This window comes from Vanellus vanellus (genome assembly GCF_965231255.1).
Source record: "Vanellus vanellus genome assembly, chromosome: 1".
Lineage (NCBI taxonomy): Eukaryota > Metazoa > Chordata > Aves > Charadriiformes > Charadriidae > Vanellus > Vanellus vanellus.
Window position 1 is genome coordinate 742164 of NC_138905.1, and position 19015 is coordinate 761178.

Consider the following 19015-nt stretch of genomic DNA (forward strand, 5'->3'; position numbering starts at 1 on the left):
ATCGTCCCCGAGCATCCGCTGGCCCCGTGTTCCCACTGAGCCGCTCGCTGTCCCCTCTCCTGGCCATGTGTTGGCTTCGTGGTCATTCCTCCAAACTTCCAGCTGTGATTTGAGCCGCTCGTTGGGCAGGTCTTAATCTGTTAAGACCTTAAGACCTTTCTTACTCCTGTTAGGCTTCCCTGTCTTCCCTTGCCCTCAAAGCCGGTTCTGAATTATCTTATGATTTCATGTGCATTCTTTCAGGAGATGGGGGAGCTCTTCAAGTCATGTGGAAACTCTTCTAGCCTTCTCCTCTGGTCTCCAGGCTCCACTTTTAGGGGGTACCCAGTTTTGCAGGTGTGGGCAGAGACAGGCTGAGGATGAGTGATGCGCTCTGCTGCCTGCCCGGGGCCTCGGGTCTGTTGATATTGGCGGGAGGAGGAGAATTTTGTTTCCACCTCGTAAGAATTAGATGGAGCGTTTCCTTGCCTTACTCGCCAAATAGTGCATCTCCCACACTAACGGAGGTGATGGATGTGCTTCAAATGGCCTAGCAGCTTGGGGCCGAAATCAGTCGTTCTGCTAGTCTGGAGTCTGCGAAGGGAGGAGGCTGTTCCTGGGATCCCGCGTGCTGGTCGAGCACGGGCCATGCCTTTTGATTGCCCCAAGCAGAGAGCGGTCCCCGTGTGCAGGATTGCTGGCCTGTGCCTGCGGTGAAGCTGAGAAGAGCTGCATGCCCTGCCGATCCCCAGGAGCCGGCCCAGAAATGCTGGTCGCTGTGTCAGGCGCAGCCGGAGCTGAGTGGCATCGGCGGCTCTGACCCGGCAGCGGGACCAGGCTGGGACCAGCTCCGGGGAAAGGCGCCGCAGGAGGCACTCAGCGTGGTGCCGCTGTCCTGCCCACACGGCTTCGGCGACCTCAGGAGTCACCTCTGCCTCTTCAAGGCTGTCTGGATAATCTCTTGTGTGCGGAGGATGAGGAGGTTTGCATAACGCAAAGGTGGGTTTGGGAGTACCCAGGATGAGCCCTACCTCGTGTTGGTGGTGCCCGTAGGCAGCCGGTAGCAGAAGCTGCCGGGGACACGTTAATCCCAGTAATCTCCCTGGCAGGGCGCAGTGCTGGCCGGCACACCGGGGTGCTCGGATTCGCCCGCTGCAGCGGCCATCTCCCTGCTTGTCTGCTAATTACAAAGGGATTAAAGGTGGCGAGCTGCCTCCTGCGAGGGGTATGGACATGAGATGGCCGGTGCGGGTGCGTGCCTCCACTGCCGCGGCCCGTCCCTGCGCGGCGGGGTGTTGGCGGGGTGGATGGGAACGGTGGTCCTGACCCCGGGGGAGAGCGGGGCTCCTCTCCTGGAGAAGCACTGTGCCCGGGCTGCAAAGCTCGGCCGGCGCTGGGGACATGGGGCTGCCGGCGCTCTGTGGGACGGGAACTGCTGCCCAGGGAAGGTTCTACCCACTTCAGAGAGCGTGCCCGGTTCCCTGAGGAACTGTCGATGCGGAAGCTGAAGGCTCGAGGGGGAATGTTAGTTCTCCATCCTAGAGCAGGCTGTAATTGATGGTGTTTTCAGTTCTTGTTAGCATCAGCCCCTTCCTCCTCGGGGCTGGGCTGCCTGGCTCATACCGAGAGGTTCCTGCAGGAACCGCACTGCTTTGCTTCTCCTTAACCCCACCAGAGCTCTGCCCCAGCTCCCCTCTTCCCGCTGCCCAGCCGGCTCCGGGGCAGTCGACCCCGAGGTGGGTGCTCCTTGTGCCTGCAGGCAGAGCTGGACACCCGGGGGCAAGGCTGACCGCCCGGGCACCTGGGCGAGCTGCTGAGCCGCTGCCTGCTTTCCTGCCCTTCTCGGTGAGCTGCTGCTCTGCTCCTTGCACCCTGCCCCGACCAGACGTTCTGTGGTTTGGAGCTTCGGAAGGGGAGCTGGGAAGCGGGTGGCGGTGTTGCTTGAGGGCCTGTGCTGAAGCAGCAGAGCGGCGACTCCCTGGAACCCCTGTGGACATTAAGAGTCGTGTCCTCTTTCGTGGTGGCTCTGGTGATGGTCACTTTGCACAGTGTCCCGGTGTCTCCCAGCTCGTGCAGTTCTTGGTGCGGGAAGAGGAGGAAGGGATGGGGAGGAAGGGGGCATGATTGTCATTACCAGGCTGGGTGATGGGGGAAGAACTGGATCAATCAAATAAATTCCAGTTTAGGGAAGACCATGGTCCTTGGCTGCTCTCCTCTGGGCTGGCTGGTGGCAGAGGAGTCCTTCCTGCATCTCCTGCAGCGGGTGCTACGGGATAGCGTTTCCTCTCAGGGCCACCGAGCTGCTGGGAGGGCTGGAGCCCCTCTGCTGGGAGGACAGGCTGGGAGAGGTGGGGGGGTCAGCCTGGAGAAGAGAAGGCTCCGCGGAGACCTCCGAGCCCCTTCCAGTGCCTAAAGGGGCTCCAGGAGAGGTGGGGAGGGGCTCTGGGTCAGGGAGGGGAGCCGTGGGACGAGGGGGAACGGTTTGACACTGGAAGAGGGGAGACTATGATGAGATGTGAGGAAGAAATTGTCTGTGCGGGCGGTGAGCCCCTGGCGCAGGGTGCCCCGAGAAGCTGTGGTGCCCCATCCCTGGGGGTGTTCAAGGCCGGGTTGGACGGGGCTGGGAGCGACCTGGGCTGGGGGGGGTGGCCCTGCCCGGGGCAGGGGGTGGCACTGGATGATCTTTAAGGTCCCTTCCCACCCAAACCTCTCTGTGATCGTTTCAGCGAGGCAGGCGGGTGTCTGTCCCGTCCCAGTCTCCGGTTAGCACTGGTCGGAGCGCTGACTGTGCAGAGTTCCGGCCTTTGCTGCCTGCGAGTGCTGTAACTCGAAGCACCAGTCCTGCAGGCAGTCTGCACCGATCCAGTGCTCTGCTGGTGTTCCAGCCGGAGGCCGTGCCAGCCGATGGCAGGATGGTTCTGCACCACTGCCGCTTGTTTCCCCAGCTGTGCAGCCGCAGCCAGCGCAGCCACCAGCACCCGCTGCCTTAACCACACACCAGGCCCTCTGGCCTCAAAATCAGGTGCCGCTCTCCATCAGGCACACGGGGAGGAGTGTGCTGGGAGGCTGTGTCCGACTCCTGCACATTATGGCTGCTCCAGAGTTCACCTTGCACCGCCTGACTGAGTTATTTTCTCACTTGGGTTCTTCTGGTTGGAGTTGGAGAGCCGACGGAGCGATCTCTGCGCGGCTGCCTCACACATGGGCTCCGGGGGCAGCCGAAACGCCGCTGGCTGGCCGGGGCACGGTGGTGCCTGGCAGAGCCGTTCCGACTGCCCCGCGGAGCTCTGGCTTTCCGACGGCAATTTGTGCTGTGGACGGCGGTCGTTCAGTAGGGCCGATGGCCTCGTCCATGCGTTGCCGGTGTGCTCACGGCAGTGCTTTCTGGCAGGGTTAGTGACGTGTTTATACCAACACTTCTTCCCGTTTCATCACTCAGTGCAAGTCCCTGCGTAGTTCCAGCCCTGCAGACTCCTGAGGCACCTGGGGAAGCTGACCTCGATTCTAGTTTCTGTATACCCTATTCTGGCACTTCTCGCTGTTGTCGCTCCCAGCCCGATTTTCCCCTCTGAAGGTGCCCGATGGCAGCTCCGACCCCGTTGTTCCTCCCCGCAGCCGCCTCAGGCGTGGGGCAGCAGGAACAAAAGCTCCTTCTGCAGTTGTGGGAGGTGTTGATCCTGGCAGACGCTGCGGATGTAAATGATCGCTGTGGGGTCGAGACAAACTGAGCTAGTGCTTAGTTCATTCTTTTCTTCCTGGCATGCTGGAAAAGGGGGGTACTTGGGGTACTCACATGTGAGCCAGTGAAGAGCAGTCCAGTCTGTTTGGGTTTTGGTTTTCCCCCTGTCCTTGTCTGCTTTACAGTGTATGGCCCAGCAGGATGGGCCGTGCGCCCCTAAGCTGGGAGAGGTGCTGCCATTTAGCCGGTTTGTCCTGAAACTGGAAGGTGGTTTCATTCTGTGCTGTGCCCCTGTGGCTCTGTCCTGCTCCCACTCTCCCTCTGCGTCCGTTTGCCAGTTGGGATTTCCATGTATTTGTCACTGCAGTTTCCCAACAAACTGGCTGTCGGGAGCGGGGAACGCAGACGCAGTGCCTGGAGCAGGTAACAGGGGGATTTGTGATTTATGGTGTTTGAGAGGGATAACCGAGCCCGGCTGCTGTGTGGGCAGCTGAGGGTGGGTGGCAGAGGGGAGCCGAGCGAGCGCAGGCTGGCGTGTCCTTCCCTCCGCGGTCCCCTGGCCCTGACGGCCGCACCAGCCCCGCGTCCTGGGCTCACTCCCCCATCGCCTGGTCGGCTGCGGCTGCGCTTCCCCGGCCTCGCTGCTCCCGTCGGGGTGGCTTTCGGACACACCACGCTCGCTCCCAGCTCAGTTGGTCTTTCTCTTGGTCTTCTGTGTCGCTTTTCACTCTGCTCTGCTGTTGTGAAAGCAGATTTGTCTCAAAATACATAATGTCAAGAATTAGCTAATGCGACGGGAGAAGCCTGTGCTCAGGTCAGAGTTGAAAACAGTGAAAATTCGTCACCGCGCGTGATGCTGAGCGAGGCTGACCGGCCATCGGAAAGCACAGTGCCGACGGGCGTTTCGTCAGGGAAAGCCCAGCCGTGCCCTAAACCCCGCTCCCTAAACCCCGCTCCGCGGCTCTGGGCTTCCCGTGGGCGCCCGCTCTCGGCGAGGAGCGCGAGCAGTGCCTGCTGGGCTGGGGGGAGCGGGGCGGCCCCTCGCGCTGCTCGCGGGCTTTGTGTGCGGGAGCTCACAGCCTCCGTTGAGGAGGGCCGGGCACGGCGTGGGCAGCGCCGCGGGCAGGTGAGACGGCGAGGGCTGCGTGTCCGTCCCCTCCTGCTCTCGCCTGCGTGGCAGGCTGTCCCTCACTGAGCTGCCCTGCCTGCCTTCGCCCTATCGATCGTTGCTTGCAGTGTGCCTCCAAAGGGGTCCAGTGTGGCGCGAGGGCTGTTCGCACTCGCTGTTTACATTGCCGTTCCTGCTGCCTGTTGCCTGCAAGGGGAGTTTGCCTTCCGGCGGCTTCCCAGCAGTGTTATTTCACCGGCCGACAGCACTCGGCTGCCCTGCTCTCAAAGAGCTCCCGATGCGGTGATGCTGCATGCCGTGAGCCAAACGCCGCCGGCGGGGACTGCAGCAGCAGGACAGTGTCAGTGATCATTTCCACCGTGGTGCCGGGAGGAGGTGCAGAGCACTGGCTGTGCATGCCGGTGCTGCGCCTGGGGCTCCCGGGCAGCGTGGGGGTATTCGTGGAGGATTTTGGGAGGCGAGGGCTGTTCCAGGTTTAGGACCGGACTAAAGCGGGGCGTAGACGGGCTCACGCCAGAGCCATCCCGCCGGTGCTCGGGCACTGCTGCCCATCAGGTTCTGGCTTCAGGGTGGTGTGGCTTTGCTGAGGAGCAGGGTGCAGCTCCGTGCCCTCCCTCCTGTCTTGTCCCCTGATGTCCTCTCCCCGCTGGGTGTTCGGGAGGCTTGGAGGCTGATTTCAGCTTTCGCTCTGCAGGCCGAGAGCGGTGCTGGAAGCGCGACCCTGCTGTGCCGATGTACTGGGGGAGGGAGGATGGCGGCTGTCCTGCCAGGCCCAGGAGGTGACAGTGCAGAGCCTCTCCTGTGCCACCCAGACAGCCTTGGGCACAGTCAGGGCGTTAGGGCACTGAGCCGTCCTGTGCTGAGGGTGGGCTGTGCTCCCCCTGTCCAGAGCCATGTTGTGGGGCCAACACTCGGTGCTGTGGTGGCTGTTGTGCACCGCAGTGGTGGCTTTTGTGCCCTGGCAGCACGTGCTGCCTGCCCTGGCGCAGGCGCAGGGAGCTGCGGTGGGATCCTCGGGGCTGGTTTGTGCCAGAGCCGGTGATGGAGCTGTGCTCGCTCCCGCCAGGGATGCAGCCCCGTGCGAGGGACCTCGGCAGCGAGGGCGGGAGGCGAACGGAGCTCAGCCTGGGATCCTCGTGATGAGTGTGGGAGAGCTGTAACGTCTGCGCCGTGGTGTTCATCGCAAACATGTGACTGGGGGGTGTCCAGCACTGGGTTTTGAATTACGCTGAAGCACTTGGATGCTCCTTTGTTAAAACTTCACATTTGCTCTCCGGCGCTGGGCTACTCCTGCCAGAGATGCACTTTGATGCTCTGGAGCTGTGATCCCGGGCCAAGGACCTGGCAAATCGGTGGCATGTCCGTCCATGCCCCACATAGCTCAGCTGGAAGGGAACGGTGTGCTGCGTTTCAGGATGTGCACAGCTCCCGTGTGCTTTTTGCAGTGATTACACTGCTTTCTGTGATTCTGTCCAAGGCTTCTGTGCCCAGGGGGCTGGAGCACTCGGAAATCCCGCGCTGCCAGCGGGGCTGTGAGCTCCCAGAGCTGAAGACTGAAAGTAATGGTGGGTCGAGGAGGTGCATCGCGTCCCCCCGGCTGTGCCATGAGCTGGGCTGTGCCCAGCTGCCGGGTCCCCTCTGCGTGGCCAGCGCTGGTTTCTGGAGGGCCCGGCGGGTCCCTGCTGGTGCTGCCAGGCTGCGGCGGGGCAGGAGGAGCCGTCGGCGCAGCACGTGCTGTTTTTAGGCCTTGGGTACACGTTGGTGTCGTGGCCCTGTAATTATCGGGACAGGGTGCCAGTGGAGCTGGCTAATAGCTCCCCTGGGAAGTAGCTGGAATTTGGCATCAGGTAAAAATAGAACAGGTTCCTCCCCAAAACGCTTTTAGCAGCTTGCCACGTGCCTGCGGAGCCGTGCGTGGGCCGCGCTGTTTGCTCTGCGCCCGCATGGGACGGCCGGGGATTACTGCGGTGCCACTCAGTGGGACGGCTCCGCCGGCTGTGGCCGGGTGGGAGCTCTGTCCCTGTCCCTGTCCCTGTCCCTGTCCCTGTCCCTGTCCCTGTCCCTGTCCCTGTCCCTGCCTGTGGCGGTGGGGAGGAAGGGACGCTACAGCTGCGGCAGGGAAAGCCAGCCCTGTCCCTGCATCCCCACCCAGTCGCTTTCCAGCGCAGAGCTCTCGACGGGCGCTGGGTCCCCTCCTCCTGGCGGGATCTGAGCAGCAGCGTCCGCCCTGGGTGCCGCACCAGCCACGGCTCCCGGTGCCGTCCTGCCTGGCTCAGCCAGGCGTTATTCTTGTTGCAGTACAAAGTGTGGGCCGTGGGGGTGATGCCGGGCCCGTCCCGTGCCATCAGGCAGCTCTCTGGCTGAGCCGGGGTTGTGCTCGCAGCCGGCAGTGCCGCTCAGCTGCATCCAAACACCGCGTCGGCTCCTCAGAAAAACCTTTGGTTGGTTGTGGATTCTGATAGCGTTTCAGACACCGGGCGTTATAGACTGCGTGTTGCTGCAAATGTGGAAGGACTGAATTCGGTTACACACAGTGAGGTTTCCTCTCACCTTCTGACCCGCTGTACCTTACACACCGGTGTGTGCAGCAGTCGCATGTGCCACCACCACGTCAGTCGAAAAATCTTCTCAGTGCTTTGTATTGGAAGGGAGACACTCACATTTTGAGCCTGTTTCGTATAAGTAACCCCAGATCTAGCGGGCTGTACAGCCCCTCCGGGCAGCGGCAATCTGTCTGACGCAGCCTTTTATCACCTATTTTGACTCTCACCCTGTTCATATATTGCAACTTAAGCTGCATCTCCCATGACAAGGCGCGTGGGCAGGAGTGCTGCTGTGCCCCGCGCAGCCCCTGCTCCGGGCATCGATCCCTGGGGCGGGGGGGGCGCAGGGAAGGGGACGGATGGAGCATCCCGCACTGCCGAGCAGTCCTTGCGGCTCCGCTGAGCTGTCTGGCAGCTATGCCCGCCCTTCAGCACCGAGCATCCCTCTGTAGCCGCTCCGAGCATCGCACCGCAGCCGCTCCGGGGCGAGGAGGAAGTGGGGTAAAGATAATGAAGGTGACGCTGGCACGTACTTTTGCTTCTGCTTTCTCAGTCATGCTGCTCTGTGCTGGGGAAGGGCGCGGATCCAAAGTAAACGCTGCGCTAACAAGGCTCGTTAGTGGATTTCTTAATGATTCCCGCTTAGAGTGGGTGTAGTTTCTGAGCGGTCGGGTCCCCGCGCTGCCCCGGCTCAGACACGAGTGTCCTTTCGGTTCGTGCGTGCCTTGAGGGGCAGCAGGGAGAGCAGCTCTGCTCTGAAGTGCATCGGGGAGTGTTTGATCAGGAGCACGGGTAAATCATGAGATTTGTATCCCCCAAATATCAGCTGTTCTGTGCTGAAGATACCTATTATGGTAAATAATTGGAGAAGAGGAATGTCTCCCTTCCGGAGCCCCCACGTCCCTGTCCCCCCGGGCTGAGGCCGTAACTGACTCCCGGCAGCGGTGCCTTGCTCTCCGCTCCACGCTGCTCTGAGACCTTTCTCCACCTTTACCGTCCGTAGGGCAGCGCTGGGGGGCACCCGAAGCAGCTCCCCCTGCATGAGGGGTTCGTTGGGGTCCCACAGACGTGCTCATTGCCAAGGAGAGGGTGCGTTCCGAAGCTGTCCCCGCTGTCGTCTCCTGTCCCTGCGCTGCTCGGTGGTGCCCGGTGTCTCACAGCCCCAGAGCTGGAGGAGCATTGATGTGCTTGAGGCAATCTTCAAATGCCCCATGACAGTTGGGGGATGTTGAGAACCATGGGGTTTTTTTTCCTCATTTATTTTTGGACGAGTGAGTCTGAGTTTGTACGATGCCCTGTGTCGGGCGGGCTCATCGTTTGGGGCGCTTTGCTTGCGCCGGGGACCACTGCTTCCACCTCAGTGAGGCCGCGGGGAGTGAGAGCGGGGCAGTCGGGGCTGGGAAGCGTTTCCCCTGGTTGGGGACGGTGAGTCCCCTCCAGGCCCCCGGTGAAGGTCTGAGGCTCCGCTGCTGCTCTCGGCCCTTCCCGAGCGGCGTTTGCAGACAGCCGGGGTCGGGGAGTTCCCGCGGCGTGGGGATTCCCTCCGCAGCACAAGTGCAGGGCTGGGATACGACTTCGTCTCGCTTTTTGGTGAAACGGATTCTCCAAGAATGTTCACTAAAATGGTGGCTTTTGAGCGGTGGTTCGTACAGGTTTGGGAGTTCAGTTGCAAATCTGACAGCCTGCGCAGTGTGAGCCGGGCAAAGCTGTTTTCAGCGAGGTCGGATTAGGGGAGAGCCTTGCAGCGCTTCCAGGAGCGGGATGGGGAGTCAGTGGCCGGTCGCCCCGTGCCTCAGGGCGCGAGGCCGTCACCTCCACGCTTCAGGTGGAGCACGCAGCTCGAGCAGCTCGGACCTGCTATTTGGAGCCAGTTCCTCCCTCAAGAGAGAATGGTTTAGGGAAGACCATGGTCCTTGGCTGCTCTCCTCTGGGCTGGCTGGTGGCAGAGGAGTCCTTCCTGCATCTCCTGCAGCGGGTGCTACGGGATAGCGTTTCCTCTCCCTCACCTTCAGGGCCACCGAGCTGCTGGGAGGGCTGGAGCCCCTCTGCTGGGAGGACAGGCTGGGAGAGGTGGGGGGGTCAGCCTGGAGAAGAGAAGGCTCCGCGGAGACCTCCGAGCCCCTTCCAGTGCCTAAAGGGGCTCCAGGAGAGCTGGGGGGGGACTCTGGGTCAGGGAGGGGAGCCGTGGGACGAGGGGGAACGGTTTGGCACTGACAGAGGGGACACTGAGAGGAGATGTGGGGAGGGAATTCTCCCCTGTGCGGGCGGTGAGCCCCTGGCGCAGGGTGCCCCGAGGAGCTGTGGCTGCCCCATCCCTGGGGGTGTTCAAGGCCGGGTTGGACGGGGCTGGGAGCGACCTGGGCTGGGGGGGGGTGTCCCTGCCCAGGGCAGGGGGGGGACTCGATGGCCTTTAAGGTCCCTTCCCACCCAAACCATTCTGTGATTCTGTAGTTTTGCAGCATGTTCCTGTCTTAAAGCAGTTCCTGGGCTGTTGTGGCTGGGGACTGTTCTCGTGGAGGGCTCCTCCAAAGGGACCTCAGGGTCCGGACACGTGCTGGGAGGAGTGGGGGCTCCGTCCAGCAGCCGGCGGTGGCCGAGGCACGGTTTGCGTGGTGGTTTGGATGGGATGGGGGCCCTGTGTTTGTGTGGAGGCTCTGCTGGTCGTGTCAAGCCCGAGGTATTTATGAAGGGCTTCCTGTTACGCGCTGGCAGGAGCATTTCCAGAAATGGCTATGGGTGAACAAGTGGTAGGCAGCTGTAAAACGCTTATCTCTGTCTCCCTGCCAGTAACCCTCCGGGCCCCGAACAGCACTTTCCTGGGACGAGCTCTCGGAAACAGACGGATTTTTTTTTTTTAATTACTTCCTCTTATGCCTTAATGTTTCTAAAGATAAATACAACTCTCCTCTTGGCGTCTGCTCAAGGAACAGTAAAGCTTTACAAAGGAGCGACGCTCCATATCGGCATGTACCGTGCCTAGTCTCCAAATCTGCGGTTTGTTTCGTAGAAGGTAGTAAATCTTTCTCTCCAGCTCCCTGCCCGGGATGATTTATTTCATGCTGAACGGCAGGTCCTGCCGAGCTGGTCCCTCCTTCGCCAGACCAGTCCTGAATCCTGCGATCTCTCCTGACCCGTTCAGCTCTTTACTCCGGGGCGTGTGCTGGGGCAGCCGAGTGTCATCCTGGGAGCACCGTCCTTGGGCAGGAGCGGCAGCTCCCACCTTGTTGGGAGATCCGAGCGGACCTTTCTGCAGGCGGTGGGAGAGCGACTGGCTCCACGTCCCCTCCGTCCCACTCCAGGGCTCCTGGTGTTTTCCAGCCACGAGTCCTTTCCCTGCAGGGGTTTGCCCACATGCCCGATCCCGGCGAGTTGGCACCTCGCGCGTCCTGGTGCTCCCCAGCAGCAGGTGCGGTCCCCAGCCGCCCCCGGGCTGCCCGATGCCAGCTCGCCACACCGGTGCCGGGCACCCGCCGGCCGGGGGAGATGGGGTGTCTCGCCAACACTTCTGCGCCTTAATTTGAGAGTGAGTAAGAACAGGTTTGAGGAAGGTAATGACAGCTCGGGGATGGGAGCAGGGGCCCGGGGAAGGAACGGTGTGAAAATAGAACGGTGAAGAGCTCTGTAAGGGAGAACAACGCCGTCCAGTTCTTCAGAGGCTTTAATTTTAGCTCTTCTATAAACATCTCGTTAGTAAGCAGCTCATCCAGCAGAACCTCCCGGAGTCGTGACTTTCAGTGGAAGTGCTGTGCTGGGAAAACACGAGCGGGTCCTCATCACCCCGCACCGGCCGGGCAGCGACATTCCCGGCTCTTCTCGGGGATGTTTCATCTGGGAGTGAGTGACCCGGGAACGGAGTGTTTCGCCTGCCTCTGGGAGATGTTCCACACTTGTCAGGAACTTTCCCAACCAGGAGTTGGTCGTGTTTTGGTGGGGGTTGCATGTAGACAGTTCGCTTCGCCACCCCGTTCTGCATTCGGTCCCATCCCAAACTGTTTGTCCTTCTGATCATTATCATCTTGTGTTTACAGAGAGTCAAACATGTCCTCAAACATCACCAAGGCAATCGTTAAACACAGAATGAGTTCATTTTTTCCCTAATTTTTTTTTTTTAATATACCCAGGACAGGGATTGGTGTTTGGGGTACAACTTTGTCTCTTTGTAGGGACTTTTGCCTTAAATACTGTCAAAAGGAACTTTATAAGAGCCAAAAGCTTCTGTGCCGTCCCGCTGCTGTCCTGCAGACTTGCTGCCGGGTGTGTGTTCCGTATGTGGTTCAAATCTGCCTCCGCTCCGTGGCCGTGCGCGCGGTGCCGGTGGCTCGGCTGCTGCGGGGGTGACTGGTGTTCCTGCAGCCGGGGAGAGGGTCGAGCTCTGTCTCTCCCCGAGTTTCTTCTCCTGTGAAGTTGTGATAAAACATGAAGCGAAGGAGAACGCGTGGATTATTTATTTGTCTGGATTACTTACTGCCTGGCCTGCTGCCCCCGTGCAGACAGAAGAGGCGGCCGTGCCTGCAGCGGGGACGTGGTCTTCTGGGGGAGCGGGAGGGGACAGTGGGACTCCAGTGAGTGCCACTGCACGTATGGGTGGCAGCAGAAGGGCTCCTCTGCCCGCTGGCTGCGGGCCGCGAGCCGCACGGGTGGATGGCACCCCGCAGTGCTGCCGGCCGTGCTCGGCGCTGCCGGGGCGGCACGGCACAGTGGGGACAGGAGCATCCTCTCCCGTGCCGTGGGGACGTTGCTCGTGGCCGTGGGTGCGGGGACGGTTTGGGGCGGGTGGGCTTTCCCCAGGGGAGGGCTCGGGGCGCCCGGGACGGTGGCAGACGTGGGGCTGCCACGGTGGCCAGCCCTGGCCCCACACACAGCCCTTTTGTTTTCCTCCATAGAAAAGCCATTCTTGGGGCTCCTCTCATAAATATGTAACGAGGGAACAGTGGAGTCATTGTCCTCTGAGCAGACACTGTCGTGTTGTTCTGGGGCTGCTGTGCCCGCCGGTGCGGTGGCTTTGGTGGGACGGGGGGAGCACTTGTCTCTGGGATGAGGATGGCTTGCTGGGCTCACTTCTGAATCGCTATTTCTGCCTTATTCCCCCATCTCTGTGCTGCTTTATGAATCCTCTAAAGCTTCCCGCTGCTCTCGGGGAAGGAGGAGCTGACGTCCATGGGCTGGCATATCCCAGCTTCTGGCTCCTGCAGGTGTTGACTCCCATTTAACAGGAGTGCTCAGTGGTGGTCCTGCCTTTCTCGTCAGGTCAGCGGGATAAGTCTTCTTGTAGGAAACTTTGAGGCCAGCGGGATGAACATGGAAGCCGAGATATGAAGATCTTACAGCTAGGGAAGATCTCCCTTACTGAGAATGGAAGGAGTGGGAAGGAGAGGGGGTTTTGTTCGGAGCCTGCCCCTGGAACCGCTCTTTTGGGGTGAGGCGTGGCGGGCAGAGCAGGGGAAATAAGAGCCGGTGATGACTTGGGCTGTAACGGTTATATCTGAAAGTGAAACAGCAGGTGTGGACGTTAGGGTGAAAAATAGAATTGTGTTTCCTGGTTGGCATGCTCGAGAGGAGAAGCGCGCAGCTCTGAGCGCACGGTGGGAGCCGTCGGGCCGGAGGCAGATGTCCATCCCTGGGAGGATGGGTCTCCTCTGGCCGGCGCAGGGTCCTGCGGAGATGTGCTCCAGCAGCCGTGGTGGCTGCAGCTCATCTCCTCTTCATCTCCGCTTGGGAGAAATGCAAGTTACTGTCTAACATTGTGTGGGCTTGTTTCCTCTTTTCTTTTTAAGTTGTTGAATTATTTTTCCCTAAAAAGTGAATTCCATCAGACGGAGGAGGAGAAGCGGAGCTGTGGGGAAGGGGGACGTGGCTCTTTGCGGTGCCTGGAAGAACTGCAGCAGCTTGTCCCCCGCGGTTTGGTAGTTCTGGGGGCTGGGGGCGGGAGGCGAGGGTTGCCCGCAGAGCAGCCTGCAGCTCCCGTGTGATCAGCGCGTGCTGCTGTGCATTTGCAGGTCAGACCGCAGCGTCTGCAGCTCTCTGTCCCACGGCAAACCCTCCGCCTGCCTGTCCGAAGCACAGCCTGCAGCTGGGCACGTCCCGGGGAGCCGTCAGTGCCTGTTGGGGCTTTGCAGAGATCCCAGCCTTGGACTGCTGGCCCTCCTGCTCCTGGCAGACCTTTCCTGTTTGCTGGGCAGGCGTGAGCAGGGGCAGCTTTCCGACGCTGCTTCCTCGCCGCCGGCGGTCAGGCAGCCAGGTGCTGAAGCGTGATCTGGCGTGGGGTCAGCTCTGATGGGCTGCGGCGAGGACGTGCTGCTCCCCGTCACCCTGGAAAGTTGCGGCGGGGGGAGCCTGGAGCCTGCCGCGGCCTCCCGGACCTCGCTCCGCGCATCGCTCTCTTCCCCACGCCATCTCAGCCCTTTGTCACAGCAGCTCGATGTAGCGGGTTTGTTTTTTAATTCCGGCCATCCTGGGTAGTCAGGTGCTGTTTGGGTTAAGTATGGCCTGCGTGTTTAGCGTGAGAATCTCTTGCACGGGGCTTCTCCAGAGAGCGTCCTTGTTTTCTCCTCGACGCCGTGCAACGCCCCGTTTCTCGCTGGGCATTGCTTGGCAGCCCTGTTCCCGCGTCCTCCTGCCTGCAGCCACCGCCTCGCTCCGCAGGCAGGACGGAGCGTTGCGGAGGGCTGTGCTGGCAGCTTAGTCAGACCGTAACGCCGGTTGATGCAATAGCTCCTGCTTCTTGCGGGGTGGTTGCCCAACCACCGTTTGAGACCGCTCGCGGCCCTGCCAGGGTTACGTGGATCGCTGCTTGCTCCAAGAGCACCACGGGCGACCTGCTCCCTCCTGCAGGGCTGGGGCCTGATTGGCATCTGCCGGAGCAGGCTTGCAGGCATGGTTTGGGTGTGTTGCGTCGCTCACCGCAGTCAGAAGCCTCAGGTCCCCTTGCAGGTTGAGTTTCATGGCTTTGGGCCTTGTGGGTTAATGCTGTTTTGCAGGAAGCCGCCCCCGTGACTACGGTCAGTGCTTTGTAGCATGAGGTGTTTTATGATGCTTTAGAACAGCTAAACTTTTAAAAGAATTTCTGCTTTGAGGATACCGAGCAGCTCTTGGAAGCCTCTGCTGGGGACGCTTCAAAGCAATGCTGAATCACAGAATCGCAGGATCTCCTAGGCTGGGAAAGACCTGTAAGGTCATCTACTCCAATCCTTGACCTAACACTGACAGCCCACCACTAACCCATGTCCCTCGGCACTGTATCTACACGACCCTTAAATACCTCCAGGGATGGGGACTCCACCACTGCCCCGGGTAACTCCTTCCAACGCCTGATGACCCTTTCAGTAAAGGAATTCTTCCAAACATCCAATCTAAACTCCCCCGGCACAACTTGAAGCCATTTCCTCTTGAAGCTGAGGTCCGTCTCCCTGTGCCTGGGGTGAGCTGCCAAAAGGTTCTGTGTTTGGAATGTTCCCTGCTCTCTCCGGGCAGAGCTGGGCACCCCTCAGCCTCCCTGCGGACAGCCGGGGGGGAGGAAGGCTGAACAGCCTCTTGCTTGTGAGTTGAGGACTCGCAAGGTTCGCGTTCCCCTTTATTATATCATAGCGAATTTTCGAGGTTCGGGGGTGTGGGAGTCGTGTCTGAGCCTGTAGGAGAGCTGATTTCTTGAGACTGACTGTACTGGTTGTACCGCGCTGCTCGGTGAAACACCCTCCCGTGCTGTCAGCAGCTTGGGAGCAGAGGGCTTCAGGTGTGAGCGTGGGAAAAGGCCGTGTTCCAAACAAGGTCCTTTTGCCTAAAAAACACGTGAAAATTCACTTCTCCTGCGACTCCGCCATCGCGGCAGGCTCCGCAGAGAAGGTCCGGCTCCCGCAGCGGCTGCAGAAGCGGCTCCACGGTTGGGCTCCTCGTTGGCCGGACCCTGCGGGCACAGAGCGGGCTCGCCTGCGCCGGGCGGCCGGGACTGCGACGCCTTTGCGCCGCTGTGAGTCAGCACGCCCCGGGAGCTGTTTCCCCGCGAGCTGGCCGGCAGGGGCTGGGTGAGTTGGCCAGGGGAGGTGGACGCCTCTATGCGGGCGACTGGAAACACTCTGGAAACGTGACTTGGGGTCCCGGGAGATGGGTCCTGGCTTAGTCTTTCTCCGGGATGTTCACTCCAAGCTCCTCTTGTCACCTAAGAGATACCGAGAGCGAGGGAAGCAGAGGGGAGCCTCTCACTTGGCCGTGACCCTGCCAGACCGAGAACCGGCCGTTCCCGGAGAGCGTCCCCAGCGTGCCAGCGCTCACCGCCGCTGGCCTGCCCGAGAGCTAAGGTCATCTGGTTGTGTTGTGTCAGCTGAGTGTTTAACTTTTTGCTTATTTAGAATTTCCTGTATTATGATAACATCTCATAAACTTCCAAATATAGCTTAACGCTAATTTAGACCGTAACAGGCTGCCCCGGGAACAGGGACCAGGTGTCACCTTCAGTCGTGCCGGCCTCTTTGCAGCGCAGCGGCAGGAGGAGGCAGGAAGGAAAACGCGAAGCAAAGCAGCTGCGTTAATGCCGACGTCCTCAGGCACACGTGCTTTCCCAGGCATCTCGGCTGGGGACGGCAGAAGAATCGGCGGGGCTGGTCCCGCTCCCCTCCGCAGGAAGGGCCGCGCTGATGGGACAGCCCGATACGGCCGGCGAGCGGCTTGGACACTGCCTGTGTTCCATGATGGGAAGTAGGGAGGCGCGGGTGAGGCCGCCTAAGGAGTAGCCGAGCCGAGCGCCTGGCTGGCCAGAATCTGTAAGTCGGGCTGCTGGTTAATGCCAGTCGTGAAAATCGGGATGTACTCAGCCCACAGGTTGCTAAATAACACCGTAGCTCCAAGAAAACGCGGGGGGTCAAGTTTCCCCTCGCTCTGAACGACTCCTGGAGTGATTTTTATGTTTGTGTTGAGGATGATCTTGTATCTGTTTCCCTCGCCACCAGGGGAGTGCGGGTGAAGACACGGGCACTCGCGGCAAGGCTGCTGGAGCAAGCCGTCCTGGGGGGCACCGGTCCGAGGGCGCTCGTCAGGGACAGGCCGTCGGAGAGCTGTAATTCCGGCCTCTGTGTCTAAAAGGGTTTTTCCCGTCTGTGAAGCTCGAGCCGGGTCGTTTGTGCTCGGAGGCGGCAGGTCTTACTCAGCGCGTTTGGCCCGAGCACCTCGCAGCCAGCGATGCTGTCAGCGGCGCGTGGGACCTGGCCGGGGGGGACATGGTGTCTGAGCGCGGCGGGGGGAGATTTGGTTAACCTGACGCTCGACGCTGTTTTCTTCACAGCTTGGCACTGACCTTTCCATTTTGGTCCTCGGACTATAAATGGCATCTTTTCTGATGCCTTGTTCTGCTAAATTCGGCTGTGGCTGGCTGGTGGGAAGTGGAGCGGTGAAAACAGGGTTAGGTGCCGAAAATAGTCCTTTGGTGGTGCACGTCTTCTGGTGAGGCTCCTCCTGGTACCTGGCCCCATCGGCGGTCCCGGGGCCAGAATCCGGCTGTGCCGGAGGGAGGCCGGCGGCGCTCGTGCTCCCGAAGGCAGCAGGCGTTACTGTGAGGGACAAGAGAGGCGGGCGTCCCCCGGGACGATGCAGGTCTGCGAGGGACTGAGGTGGTCCCGCTGCACCTCCCCCTGGCCGGAGCAGAATCCTTCTCAGGATTTCCAATTCCCAGACTCCAGCTTGATCCACCAGAGCGGGCTTTTACCCTGAGCGGCTTCATGGCTGAAAGGACGTGGCCAGCGTGGAAGCGCTTCCCCAGCCTTGCCGGCTCCGTGAACGCGGCAGGAGCTGCCCGGGTTTCAGCGGTGGCTTAGCCCTTGCTTCAGGCTGTCCTGAGAGCCGGCTGCCGCCAGCCGAGCTGGCCCGCTCCCCGGTGTGCTGGTTTCTGTGCTCGCCTGGCCAGCTAGATCAGGGCGTGATGGGGGGGAAGAGCGGGTTTTTTTTAATTTGGGGTGGTGTGGGGTGGTGGGCAGGCATGGGTGGGAGCGCTCCCCCCAGCAGCGGGACAGCCGCCGGGTGCTGTAAAGCCACGGGGAGACGGCAGCTCCAGGGGAACCCGAAAGTAAAACCAAGCAGAATGCCGCCATTGTTCGGGGAAAATGTCAAGGGCCAGGTTGTAGATAAAGAGCAGTGACTTACAGTTCAAAATCTGCGTGTATGATCTTGTGTTAGCAACACAAGGAAGGAAACTTAAACTTGACCAGAGATCCGCCGCACTTCTGCTTTGCCTGTTATGCACCTTTAGATAACGAGTTCGTCAGCTGTTTGCTCAGGACTCCGTTCAAATCGCCGCTTTTCCCTGCGGGAGGGGTGGTGCTGCCGTACAGCTGTGTTTGTGGAAGGGGCCGGGGTCTGCTCTGTGCTGCCCGTGTCCGGCTGACGCAGTGCCGGAGCATCCCGCTGCTGCTCCCAGCCGGGCGTTACTGGAGGCTGAAACGCCGGGTGGGTACCTGCTGCCGGCCCTCTAATCCCCCTCTTGTCTCTGCAGGGAGTGGGGATGGACAGGGACAGATACTCCAGCGTTTCCCAGAGAAGGACTGGGAGGACAACCCCTTTCCCCAAGGCATCGAGCTGGTGAGTGTGCCGTCCCTCGGGATGGGGACCCCGGGGAAGCGTGACCGGTGTGTGGGGCGGTGACACTGGCACCGCGTGCAGGCGTCTCACTGGGCACTGCGGGGTCTGATCGGGAGAGCCCACGAGAGAGGGGTTCCCTCCTGCCCCCCAACCCAGCTCCAGCTCTGGAAAACCACGGGATCCATCGTTCTGCCTCCCAGCTGGGCCATGGCAGAGCCGTTCCCTGCTGCGTGCGCTGCCTGAGGCCGACTCCTCTCCTGGCCGCTTTGCTCCCCCTCCTGCTCTGGGATCAGCTGCTGGGGATGCTGGAATGCTTCCTGGAGGAGCCGCGCGGATGCAGCATCAGTATAAATAGCCCCGTCACAACTGGCGGGGCTCTGCCACTGCCGGGCCTCTCCCAAGCGCTCGGCCGAGCAAACTGCTCGTGTCCTGGGGCCGGCGGTGTCGGCTCTCCCTCCGGCAGGCCTGGGTGTGCTCCGTGCGCATCCGCCCGGCCAGGAGGGCTGCTGGCCCCGCGTCCCTTCCCCAGCCCTCCGGACACATTCACCTCCTGCTGCGAGTCCTTTGAGGTTGCCGTCGCTGCTGGGTCGTACCCATACGCAGTGACACACCCAGTCGAATCGGGCACCGCGTGGGTTCTTCACAAACCAGCGTTTAACTAATCAAGGATAATAGGATTGTTCTCCTCTGTTGCTAAATTCGACTGGAAGTTCTCAGCCCCTTCCCAGCTGCGTTGGTGCTGCTGAGGAGCTCTGAAGGAGAGGAGCTGGTGCTCCACCGGCAGCCAAAGCGAGCGGGTCGGGCTGCGGTTGTCCAGACCCCTTTTCACGCCTAAACTGAGCCCCCTTCTGAGCCGCTCTCCTCCTCCTCCGCCTGCAGTTCTTCCCCGTTTCCAGCTAAAGTACAGTGGAGTACAAAACCTGGAGAGAGATGAGGCGTTAGAGGTTCCTCCGCTGCCATGCCAAGCCTCATGGTGCTGGCACTGTCCTTGCCTCCCTCCCTGAGGTCTTGCAAGTACCTTCGCTGTGCTGGGAGGTGTCGGCGCCTGCGGGGCCGGTGTGTGGTGGTCCATGCAGCGGTGCCGGCCGGCCGAGAGCCCCGTCCTCTCCTGGAGCAGAGGAGCCG

General features: G+C 60.9%; 1 protein-coding gene across 2 annotated transcripts in view; it reads left to right on the forward strand.

Annotated features, from left to right (window-relative positions):
* SBF1 (SET binding factor 1) overlaps nucleotides 1-19015 on the forward strand; it is a gene marked incomplete at its 5' end in the record, with an annotated part of 87668 nt that overhangs the window by 27697 nt on the left and 40956 nt on the right. For both annotated transcript variants that reach the window (XM_082483259.1, XM_082483258.1), the window contains one exon: nucleotides 17805-17890. In XM_082483259.1, the coding sequence (XP_082339385.1) occupies nucleotides 17805-17890 (86 nt within the window). The remainder of the gene's footprint in view (nucleotides 1-17804; nucleotides 17891-19015) is intronic.